The sequence below is a fragment of the Ambystoma mexicanum genome, chromosome 1p, assembly GCF_040938575.1.
Source record: "Ambystoma mexicanum isolate Mex_15411 chromosome 1p, UKY_AmexF1_1, whole genome shotgun sequence".
Lineage (NCBI taxonomy): Eukaryota > Metazoa > Chordata > Amphibia > Caudata > Ambystomatidae > Ambystoma > Ambystoma mexicanum.
The window spans coordinates 1,466,060,441-1,466,073,166 of record NC_090921.1 but is presented as its reverse complement, the minus strand read 5'-3'; the positions used below and the strand labels follow the sequence as shown (position 1 = coordinate 1,466,073,166).

Sequence of the window (12,726 nt, the reverse complement as noted above, 5' to 3'; positions counted from 1 at the left end):
TCCAAATGGCCACAAAGGGGAAGTTCAATAGATGGGATAAGCAGAAGAGTTGCTTGCACTTGGTAACTTGTCCTGGTGTAACGCCAAGGCACAACTGAGTCCTAGGATTCATCTTAGTTGGGTGGTCAGCTCAGCGTTAGTTGGGGGATTAGCACAGGTAGCGGGGACTTTCTGTGAGTTCGTCATTTTCAAACAAATATGATTTTACTTGTCACAAACACACGGCTCTAAGTCCAATTATCAAATTATGTTTGCTTCTTCATATGAGGCATCAGCCAGTAATTGGTAGTTTCCTATTTATTTCATTTATTGGGTATTTATAATGCACCTATACACAATGTGTTTCAAGGCGCAACAAGACAAGAGGGTGGGGGAAAATGGAGGACAAAACAAAAGCGATCCTGTTAGACCTTGTGACACTTGGAACGTGCAAGTGCAGTAAAAGAAGTGCCGGGCAGAGTGGAGGGGGAAGAGTGCCGGGCAGGGCTGAAGGGCCCATGAGAAAAACGAGTGCCAGGGGAGACCAGGTGGACAGAGCCAGGGGACAGCAGTGAGGGCAGGCCAAGGAAGGTCCACGAGCTAAGTGCGAGGAGGGGGCTTGTCCAGCCAGCAGGTGCGGGGGGGGTCCCATAAGGGCAGTTGCAGTTTCAGGGGGGGTCCGGGGAGACCAAGTTCAGGGCTAGACTGGAATGGGGGGCCTGCTGCCCTGAAGCAGAAAACTAGTTCAGCGCTCAAACGGAAAGGTCACAGCCGCCGTGCAGTTAGAGAGAGTGGGCAGGAGGAGCTATAGATTTCAGAATCCAGTGGACAGGACAGGTCACCAGTACACGTGACCGGCCTAGCTTCTATGATAGGCGAGTTCTCTGAGAAACTGCTAAAAGAATATGCACCTACGATCTTATGTTCATGAACTTCCACTGCGTGCAGCGTCTACGAGACCTAGCCTGTTGCTCTTTAATCAATGTATGGGGGAGGAATGTTTGGGTGCATCGGTCCCTCAAACTACATCAGCGAGGTGGGAGATGTACACTAGTTCACGCAGATGCTCGCTACCCAAGGGCTGGAGGGCACATCACTTCAAGGCCAAACTTCTTTACCATTGGAGTCAGCGTTTTTATCAATTGCTGAAGAAACCCTATGATCTCTTCACAGAATGTCCCTGCAAGCCCTCCCACAAGCCCACCAACACACCCTGCGGCAGCCAATCCAGCAGGGCCTCCCACCAGGCCGATACCCCCTCCTACGGCCCCTCCTACTGCTCCACCCGCAAACCCACCTGCAGCTTTCTTCCAACTATTTGTCCCACCAAAATATTTACCTGCAGCTGTTCCAACTGCCCCTCCAACTGCTCCACCAATTGCTCCCCCTAGTACTCCTACACCACCTGCTGCAAGTCCCCCAGCAAACGCCCCCACTACCATACCAGCAGCCGCTCCAAGCCCCAGAGCGTCTTTTATGAGTGTGAATAAATCGGACTCCGCTTGTTCTTGTGGTGAGCGGTTTTGCAGGGCGGGGCCTTGGCTTTCTTGTGTATTCCTTGTGCGTGTTGTGTTATTGTTCTGCATTTGCTGCATTAATAGCTCCCCTGCCGTAGTGAACACCTCATTAGAGTGGCACGTGCCCCCATTCTCCTCCACCATCTTGTCTATCATTCCGAAAAGTTCAGATACCTGCTGCTGCCCCTGGGCTCCCGCAGCCTTATTGTTAAAGCAGCAGTAGCGGTCTCCACAAGCTCCCACCAACTGGCGCAGCCCTTCACTCTCGTTCACAAAATCATGGATTGTTTTGCACTGTAGTTCGTCTTTATACGTGAACAAGACAATCATACGCATCTCCGCTCCCTCGCCAAATACTTCCTTAATTATCTGGACAGCCTCCCTTTCTTCTTCTGTGAAGCGAGCCGTCACTGAGAGCACCAGAACAATGGCGTGAAACCCCTGGGGGGCCAGTACGGCGCACTGAAGTAGGCGCTCCTTCCATTCCTTGCGAGAGATGCCTGTGTCTAGAACTCCCGGGGTGTCTATGACGCGGATCTTCTTCTCAGAGCAGCTCCCTTTCTGACAGTCGCGGGTGACTGATTCTGCACTCCTTTCAGACTTGAACTTATCTTCGCCCAGGATGTTGTTTCCTGTTGCACTTTTCCCAGCTCCAGTTTTGCCCACAAGGATAATTGTCCGCTCTTCTTTAAAACAGTAGCCAGCAGCCTCATTAGCAGGATCTGAAAAGAGCAACCGTGAAAGAGATCAAAACAAAGCGCACTGTTGTAGTAGCAACGGTCACAGATTATTTCGGATTCACTCAATCGATAGAACATCACAATTCATAAAAACAAAGCATTAAAATAGGTGTATCCTTAGTTATGCAGATTATTCCTCCTTTAGCAACAAACCTTAACAATCTCCATCTAAAATTAGTATCACGAAACAGTTCTAAAATAACAATCTATGTTTTCAGGAAGTTTTCAGGTAACTTGCAAATTTAAAGGACATTTTTATAAATGCAATTGACAAAAGCAGTACAAAGGTGGGGTTCCACGTCTTGAACCACATCCCCTTCTCGAGCAAATAACATTCCTTTAGTCATTGTAGAGTGGGCAAAATAATACAACGTGTGCCAGAGTTTGCACACATCTTCTGCAAGCAGTGGTCCCCTCCATTTACTAATTAATATCTTGACAGGGAGCACATTCAGTCTAGCCTTGGTCAAAAGAGTACAGTGGTAAAAATGTGTGACCAATGTTAAATAACCAACTGCCCCTACCGCAGGTGAAAGGGGCAGATAGTTCCTCCCTGAGGATTTATAGAGATTCATATCCTCCCCACGGTTACCCCACAGTGTTAGAAAGTTCTGTTCTAAAAACCCCTTTGACACGCATGCAATATGTTCAAGGTTCTCAAAGCTCTGGCCCAGGCCCACTGCCCTGAAAGGTGTTATGATATAGGCCAACCATCTGATTTCTGTCACAATTGCCTAGGGAAAGCAGGTGACGTATGAGTATGGTGGTTAGACTCTTATCCTGACTTTGGGCTTACTGCACAAAATTACCCAGACTCGCTTTTGAGTGGAAAAGGTTCTTTAATGTGACCACCTGGGGGGGGAACGCTTGCGCAATCCCTCCATATACCCCTTTGGGCTTACTGCACAAAATTACCCAGACTCGCTTTTGAGTGGAAAAGGTTGCTTTAATGTGACAGGCCACAGCTCACAAAAACACGCTAACCTGGCTCCCTGGCCCTACAGACTAACATATCCATTTTAACAATTGCCAAAACAAATAACTAAACAGTTTAAATTCCTCCCTTCCTGTCCCTTGCTCCATCCCCTCCCCTTAAATTCCTCTCAACCTTCATTCCTGCTTTCTCCCATCTTCTCCCCGTGGCCACGCCCCTCCTTCTTCAAAACCTCTTCCCCCTCTTTGTACCCCTGGGGTAGTCCGTTCGTGCAAACAGCACACCCCCCCCTCCTTTACCGCGCAAGTACACCATTGAGCTTCCCCCAGCCCGCCTCCAAAGGGCCATGTCCACGGCACTTCATAATCCCCTTCATCCACCAAGCTCCCCTCAACACCAATCTTCTCAAACCTATTCTATGACCTGCAGCCAGGCTGACCTGCCACATCAGCAACTATGAACACCTTAACATAATACTGCCAATTCTACTGCCTCAGCCGGTCACACCAAACCACCATCCCCTTCTAACCCACCCCTGACTTTCTCAAACTTGAAAATTAAAATAGGGGGAACAAACCAAAACCCTAGCCCCCCCCCAAATTACAAAAAGAGGGTGGGAGTGTGGGAACAAACGCTACCTCACCAACCGTCACTTGATCCCGAACCTTCTCAGCTCCCATATATAACCCCTGCGAAAGCGCTCTATGCGCAGGCCAGCTCGCTGGCCTGTGCAGTACCCAAAACCACCCCGGATGGGAAACGCTTGCGCATTCCCCCCATGCTCCTTTTGGGCTTACTGCACAAAATTACCCAGACTCGCTTTTAAGTGAAAAAGGTTGCCTTAATGTGACAGGCCACAGCTCACAAAAACACGCTAACCTGGCTCCCTTGCCTTACAGACTAACATATCCATTTTAACAATTGCCAAAACAAACAAATAAATAAATAATTTGCATTCCTCCCTTCCTGTTCCTTGCTCCCTCCCCTCCCCTTAAATTTCTCTCAACCTTCATTCCTGCTTTCTCCCATCTTCTCCATGAGGTCACGCCCCTCCTTCTTCAATACCTCTTCCCCCTCTTTGTACCCCCGGGGTAGCCCATTCATGCAAACAGCACCACCCCTCTCCTTTACCGTGCTAGTACCCCATTGTGCTTCCCCTAACCCTCCTCCAAAGGGCCATGTTCCGGCACCAGAAAAACCCTCCCCTGAGGTGTTCTTTCTGCCCCCCCTTCCCTACCCAACTTCTCATCTACCTCCAACTCTTTAAGATATCCTCCACAGCCAACCTAACATCACCCAGGAGTACCTGCTCCCCAATAATGACAAATGCACCCCATCCTCCCAAAATAGTGCAACATTCAAGTAAATGATCTCCCAGTGTGCCAGCGTTTGCACCCCACAGGATCTGCAAAACTTCAACTCCCTGTTGATCTTTTTCTTTGTACTTTCTACCACACCTTCCTTCACAGCCCACCTCCATACTCTTCTTGGCAACAACTTGGTCCAAACCAACCCCACATTGGGCCATATCTCCATCAACCAACTCAGATCCCTCTTCATCTTTTTTTAGCAGTGACACCCCCGTGCCCCTAACTAGATCGTTCTCCCGTGCTTGCAAAAATATTGCCGCCGGAATCCCATGGTGCTCCCTCAAACCTGCTAGCATAGGCAGCAGTTGGTCCCCCTTGAGCCCCCCTACCCCCAACCATCTCAATAAAGCAATGTTATAGCTACTTCCCAACTGGGTCCCAAAACATTGTTTTGCTGCATATTGTCCTGCACATTTCACTATGTAGTGTCCAGATATCCAGATCTGTGGAAACTCACCACTCCTTCGTGTCACACCTGAAAAAGAAAAGATTTCATGAGTCTTCTCTCCACCAACTACGTTACCCTCCCCCAACCCCGCCCCCTATTCTCCTTCCTTTACTAAGAGGCCCCATCACCTAGCTCTCTAATGTATCCCTTGTATTTTGCTGATTTTCATCGCTCCAAACTCTTAATATTCTCTTCAGATAGCCCCATCCTACTATATTCCGTTGACGCCCATCCTAAAAGAATGAGTTCCAAAATCTTCAGCTCTCTTCCCCCAAAGCCAACAGAGCTCTCCTCATGACCCCCAACACCTGAGCTGCCATCACCTCAGACCCATTTTCATGCTGGAAAACCAAACCCTCTTTTCCTTTACATTTTTCCCCCACAATGCTCCCGCCCTCACTGGACACAAATCATTACTGACTCTATCCATAGACACCCAACAGCCCTTTCCTTTCTGATCCGTCTTTTATCTACAGATCTTTATATCTATGCTCATTTCTGACAAGTGTTCATCTTTCCATAGTAGACCTCCTTCACCTCTTCTCCCCGCTACCAGTTACGACAACATAAATGCCTGAAAAAACAACCAAATAAAGCAGGTTAAAAACAAGAACCTCTCCTATGATGACCAGCACACCCCCTCCAAAACCTCAGACAACCACAATAACAGGGCTGCTGATACTGGTTTTCAGCTACCCTTACCCTTCCCTTTTTCCCTTTCCCCGCCTTCCAACATCCTACGTGCCATTTCAACGCCACTGGGCTGAAAGCACCAAAACCATTTCCCGCAAAAAGCAATGCCTGCCAATTTCCCTGCTATCATTGCCCTTGACCAACTCTTGTCCATACACCCCAGTATAAAATCAACCACATCATCCCTTCTTCACACCTCCACATCCTCGGTACCCTTCCAAATGTACGCTCCGCCTTTTATAAAGTCCAACCATGCCCTCTTGTATGCAGTCCTAGATGCAGGGGCTAGAGAACCCTCTACTAAGTGCAGTGCTCTCAGTTTCCTTGCGGCCACAGCTCCTCCGGGATCCGATGCCCGCTCACGTCCGCCTCTGGTGCCATTCCACTGAATCTCTCCCACTGAAAACATGATGATGCATCAGCAATGCCATTATCTTTCTCTGGCATGTGCGTTGCTCTAAACACCACATTCAACTTCATGCATCACAGTACACATTCTCTCATTAGCCTGGCTACCCTCTGGTCCCTAGCTGACTGCCTGTTCACAATATTGACCACTGCCTCATTGTCGATGTTAACATTTACTTTCTTACTCTGCAACTCCCCACCCCACAACTCCAGTGCCACTAACAACGGGAAAAACTCCAAAAAGGCTATGGTCCTCTCTGCCAATGCTCAGGCCACTTTTCGGCACACCACTTACCCCTTCAGAACACTCCAAAACCTCCTGAACCTGCCGTGTCTGAGAAAAATTGACCTTCCCACGAAACTCGGTTCACCTGCAACCACATTGACGCTCCATTGAATTCTTCCAAAAATCTTAGCCAAACCTGCAATCATCCCTGACCGCTCCAGACATCCTCACCCTGTGATGTGGATACTTCACCACCACCATAGAACGTGCCATGTTTCTATAAAAAGTGCGACCTGTGGCCACAACCCGACACGCAAAATAGAGATGCCCCTCTAACCTATGCATGACCACCAGTTTCATTTTCGGAGTCGCAATCACCTTCTGAAGCAACCCTACCAGCCTGCTCAACTTGACGTGCGGCAAGCGTGAGGTCATGGCCATAGAATTCAGCTGTATCCTTAAAAAGGTCAATACCACCGTCGGCCCTTCAGTTTTATCCTCACCAATGGAACTCCCAATTCCTGCATCAATGTCTGAAAAACCTCTAGCATCCACTGACATTCCTGTTCTTTGCCTGCCCCACTGATGAAAAGAAAATCGTCCAAATAATGCAAATTTTCCTCACAACCCGAACTGTAAGTAAAAATCCACTGCAAAAGAGATAAAACGCTCAAACAATGCACATGAATTTGCACTACCCATTGATAATGCTTTATCAGCATAACTCTGGCCCTCAAACTGCATCCGCAGCAGCCAAAAATCTTCTGGATGCACCAGTAACAAACAAAACGCTGCCTTGATATCACACCTGGCCATGAACGCCCCACACCCTTCCTTCCTCACTAAGCCCACTGCCTGATTTACACTGGCATAGGACACCCTGCAATCTTCCTGTGCAATTCAGTCATTTACTGACATGCCCTTCGGCCATGATAAATGATGAATCCATCTGAATTGTCCTGCTGCTTTCTTAGGCATGACCCCCAAAGGAGACACCACCAGGTCACCCGGCAAATCTGTAAATGGCCCTACGACGCTCTCCGCTGACACCTCCTTGTGCAACCTCAGTCTCACCACTTCCAAATCCTCGCGAGCAGACTTCAAATGTTCCGCCCACTGCTGCATCCCCAGACCCTGATAACCCAATTTAAAACCACAGCGAAAATCTTCCACCAAAATCCTGGCCCCTTCCCTATCTGGGTAAAAACGGAGCCATTCTTCCAAAACCTCAACCTTAACGGGAGTATAAGCCTTTCCCCGCAACCCCTCGCCCTGCCCCACGCCCCCTCCCTCTGTCACCTGTTGGAAAACATTGTGTAACAGGGTGCCGTCCCACACTTCGGCTACACTTGTGCCTAAATGTGCACACCGTTCTAGTGAAGCTTTCCTTATTGAATGCCCAGCATGCTGCTGATGGCTGAACCCTGCCTCCTCCTCCCACCCACCTGAGGCGACCATGAAAGAGCCGGTAAGGCACAGGTAAACTACTTGCTGTATGCAGCGTTGGTGCTGGATGCGTAGGCGCCATCCGCTGTAACCATAGGTCCATGTCGATCTCTCCCCCTTGGTTGTTCTCACCCATCCTTGCCCTAAATTCTTCATCATATCTCACCCATGCAAATCCCCCAAAACTCATAAAAGGCTTTCCTGATTAAGTCCATGTATTTGCAATTTGCTTCGGGGTGGTCCCTAGGCAGACACAGATTACAGGTGTTATGCTTATCTACCCAAGGAAACTTACGGTTGCACTTGGGGCAGAATTTAAATGGAGTACTCTCCATATGTTAATATATGGCAGCAGGCGAGTGTATGTAGGAAAATAAACAAGTGTGAGTATGTCCACCCCCCGCTCTCCCTACTTGCAGGGCCGAGGCCAGATGCCTTCCGAGGCCTGGGCCGAGGCCAGAGGCCTTCCGAGGCCCAAAGTCTGTTGTGTAGTCTCGACGGCTGTTCGTTCTCCAGTACCGGCGTTGATCTTCGGAATCTCAACGTGGGATTTGAGGAACAGGAATTTTAGGTTAATTTATGATAATTGGCTGAAAGCCAGGGAACTCCACAACTATGCTTCCGACAAGTATGGCGGAAAAAAACAATCTGAGGGTCCTACACGCGTGAGGGATCATGGGTACAGTGGACTTCACACTAGGGATAGTATTACTGGCACGCCCTAGTTTGAGACCCCTTTTCGAGTTTCAAAAACAAACTGTAATACTCTGCAACTTCCACTAGATGTCGGCCTATGCACAGCATGTGATCTAAGCAGATTCCACAAGCCTCAGAAATATATATATATATATATATATATATATATATATATATATATATATATATATATATATATATATATATATATATATATATATATATTTAGAGAGAGACAGACAGAGAGGGAGAGGGGGAGGGAACATATCCCTAAAGTAACATGTTGAGCAAAAGGAGTATATTCCTAGCTTTACTGTCCGACTCCTGAATGGAAGCCTATGTTTACCAGTAACCAAATTAATTTGAGCTTAAAAATCTATTTTTGCAACTGTACTATCAAGACTCAAAGAAACATACTCAAAGAAAATGCATCGTACAATCACCTTTTTGCAGCCATGCTTGCCCACATCAAGGCAGAAAGAACCTATTTGTCCCCAACTTTTTAGCTTTCCTTTATGGTCTGTCGCTGCAATCTCAGCAAACCTTCTGCAACAACACAGTTGGATTCCCACCCCACCTCTTATCGCAATAGCCACCATTGTTATATTTGTGTGTGATCTCTCTAAATTATACATTCCTACCATCTTATTTCAATTGCACCATATTACTACCATTCTATGTGAATGTTTTTTGGCTCTCAACATGGATTTATCTCAAGAAAATGACTCTGGCCCACTCTGCCTGGTCATCTGGAATTTGCAGTGCACGTCACTCAAACAGTGTATTGTTTTTCCTGATAGTGTTTGTTATGATGTTTTAACATGTTTGAAATGTAGGGCCAATGATGCTTCTACAAATCTAAAAGTGGTAACTCAAAAAATATATATTGAGGAGACCCTTCACTCATGCCATCAAAGTTCCTTTTAATTGATTAAGATGTCTGTATCAGACAATAAATACCACGTTTGTATTTGTAGTTCTTAACTGGTAACACACCCCAGCGCTGCAGAACTAACATTTTCTTGTGCATCAGCAGCTTAGATCAAAAGTCAGACATTCTTGGTGTTATCATTTCCAAACCGACAAGAAGGGGCGCTGGATAGCAGCCCGAGTGATGTTAGAGGATACCAAACTGACCTCAGTAAATCTGCATCTGCTTTGAGCTGTACAGGGAAGGTGTTAGCATTGGAGGAAGTAGTTATGATCTGAAATGTATTTCATCAATTTATGTGATAGTAAATGTTTCAATAGCATTTTTAACTGCATGAACCATTTATGCCCACCATTGTTTATGACTCTGGTACTCTGTTCATCCTAGGTGCAGAAGGTAAGTTGGAACGACTGGAAACAGAGAGAGTGGGACAAAGCAATCTCCTGGAGGGTGGTCGTCCACGGAGGGCAAGTTTCAATTTTCAAGGCCAGAGACTGTTCATGGTTCTATTTGTTACCTGTGGAATTTTCAGTGATGAAGATGGTGACCGAAGGAAGAAAGACAGTGTATGGACAATGATCAGCTAGGAGTAGTAATTTCATCATTGTTTGTAATTACTCGTGGGAAATGTAACTTGTTTGTTTACAAGCAGCAATTTAATTGTTGCTGCTTACTACTCTTATGAAGAAAATGAAACATAATATTTGCTTCTGGACTTCCTATACATTACTCTGGAAAATCTTCATTGATAAGAACATTACAAAGGCTATTAAGACCTTCATGTTTCTTTCTCGGAGTGTCTTCAAATCAAGAGTCATAGTTTTATATAACTTTGTATGTGAGATGGCCTCTTAACAAGACAATTCCAAAAAATTAACATATTTTTAAAAAATAGCACAGGTTGCCCATTTTCAGAACCACATTTAATTGCTATCCTCAAAGCATGTGTTAATATTCGCATCTATACCCATTTTTGCAGAAATCTCTTATAGTTGTTGAATGTCAATCCCGCTAGCATCTTTAGTAGGTCTTATCCAACACAAGGCATATCTAATTGACCTACAACCTGTAAACCAATGAAATGATGCTTCCCAGGTGGTTTATTCTTTTAACTGTAGAAATATTACATTTCTTTATTTATTTATAGACTTTGCTCATGCAGATGTGACATGTCAGTCTCACATTCCCATGTATACAATCTCACCGCACAATTCTGGGAAAGAAAGACAGTGAGGTAATTAAAAATCAAAATGTAGAGACCACTAGGAGGCGGAGAACAGTATGGCTCCCTAGCTCTCGGCTCCCGCTACCCCCAGCAACAAGGAGATGAGCTAGAGCAGCGCCGACCCACAAAAGCAAGATCCGAGCACTGATCCATACTGCGGAGGGGCTACTGAGCCCCACCAGCAAGTATTGAAGCCGGAGTGATGGGGAGACCCAGTGCACTGCCTGACCGTCGGCAACAGCAGTGGCCCGCACACCAACTCCACACAAGTGGTGGTGCGGCGGGCCGAGCGAAGACAGCGCACCCATGTGACAACCCATATCCTCGGCACCTCCCGCAAAGGCTCGGGTCCCTGGGGGCCAGCCTGTGCTCCTGGAGCGGAGACACGTACAGACACAGCCCTCGCGCCCAGTGGTGGGTGCCCCTCCAGATCGGTGTGGCCTCGCACCACGCCCCCTAACCCCAGGTCTCCTGTACCAGAGCCATGGCACCCACGGGGGCCATACACAGCAAGCCTTCGGGCCCCCAGCAGACTGATCCTGCCTAGCAGGGACCAGCATGGGCAGATTGATCCAGTCCCCACTCGGCTCCATCAAGGGCCCATAGCAGCACTCTTACGCCAAAAACGGAGTGGCAGGAGGACTGCCGGCGCATGTTGCGGGTGGGTGCATAGGGCCCACTGTCACTGGAGAAACTGGAGGAGGCAGAGAGCACTGGAAGGCAGCAGCCTTGCAGTTCAGAGACCGCAAAGACAGCGCCACAGAGCCCCCACCCCCAAGAGAAGGGTATGAACACTGAATTAAGGGTTCAACATGGCGGAACCCGGAAGAGTGGGTGCTGAGAAGCCTGAAGTGCCAACTGGCGGGGCACCCAGTGGACAACGCCTGGGAGGTGTGGATGTGTAGAACTTTGCAGCAAAAGATTACATCGCAAGCATCCTGGCAGAAATTGAGGCACTCAGCAGTGGCATACATGCATTCCTGGCCAACCTCATAGGAAGAGAACGGTGGAGAATAAAATAGAGAATCTGGAGAATAACCAACTTGATGCAGATATGGTGGAGATGCGCCTGGACACACGGATGACGGAACTGGAGCTGCGGAAGGAGGAATTGACCCTCAAAATGGACAACCTCGAAAACAGAGAGAGGAGAAATTACGTCCACATTTTGGGGCTGAGAGAAGTGGAAGGGGAGACCCCCACGCAGGTGGAGCGCAAAGTGCAGGATATTGTCAACCAGTTGTTCGAAGCAGAAGGGGCAAGGAGGTGCAACTTAAGCGGGCGCACAGAGGTGGGAAGACGTACGGCACTGGGCTGTGCTCTGTCGTAGCTAGGTTCTCCAGATACAAGGACAAGGCTGAGCCTCTCACAAGGGCATGGACACAGCAAGACCTGGTTTATGAAGGCTCCCATATCACAGTCTATCAGGACCTTTCTAACCTGACACTGTCCCAAAGGAGAGACTGCTGACCGCTCACGAGGTGGCTGACCGATGAAGGTATCTGGTACAGATGAGCATCCCCCTTCGCTCTACAGTTCGAGGTGGAGGGAATGGACTATTGTGTCTTGGGAGGATAGCGCAGGGGCAACATGCTCACCTTGGAAGCAAGACAACACGGAGCAACACAGGTTCAATCCATGGGTCCATGCTCAGAAACCTCTGGGTATTAAGCGCGTTATAAATTACCAATCATATCATATTATATCACATATTATATCACATCAGCTGCGGAAGGGCACCTAACCTCAGATATTCCAGCAGCCTCTGAACTGTCGACGACCCCAGCCAAGAAAGGGGGGAAACAGGACACCTCGCAGAACATCAGGGACCGAGTGGGCATAAAATATATAAATATAAGGCGCCTCAATGGGCTGTCCCCTTGCAAGAACATATAAGCTCCATGGCGATAGTGACTGGACTGTATTCCTGTGCGGCAAAAGGACCGGAATCCAGCAGAATGGCAACAGCTCATAACTTGCAAGAAAAGTTGAGGTGGGAGAACCAGCCCCCCACAGGTGGCCCTCAGCGTCTCATCAACACTTGCTGCTTGTCGCAGCTGCCAATGTCCAGTAGGATTATTATTTCTGCTTTATCATTCCATAGTTCAATGTT

The 12,726-nt window shown here is 47.8% G+C and overlaps 1 protein-coding gene across 1 annotated transcript in view; it reads right to left on the bottom strand.

Annotated features, from left to right (window-relative positions):
* Positions 1-279: 279 nt before the first annotated feature.
* Positions 280-12,726, bottom strand: part of LOC138455685 (GTPase IMAP family member 8-like) — a 118,329-nt gene continuing 105,882 nt past the window's right edge. Inside the window, exon 5 of the mRNA XM_069607127.1 lies at positions 280-2,218. Coding sequence (XP_069463228.1) covers positions 1,050-2,218 — 1,169 coding nt within the window. The 3' untranslated portion in view covers positions 280-1,049. The remainder of the gene's footprint in view (positions 2,219-12,726) is intronic.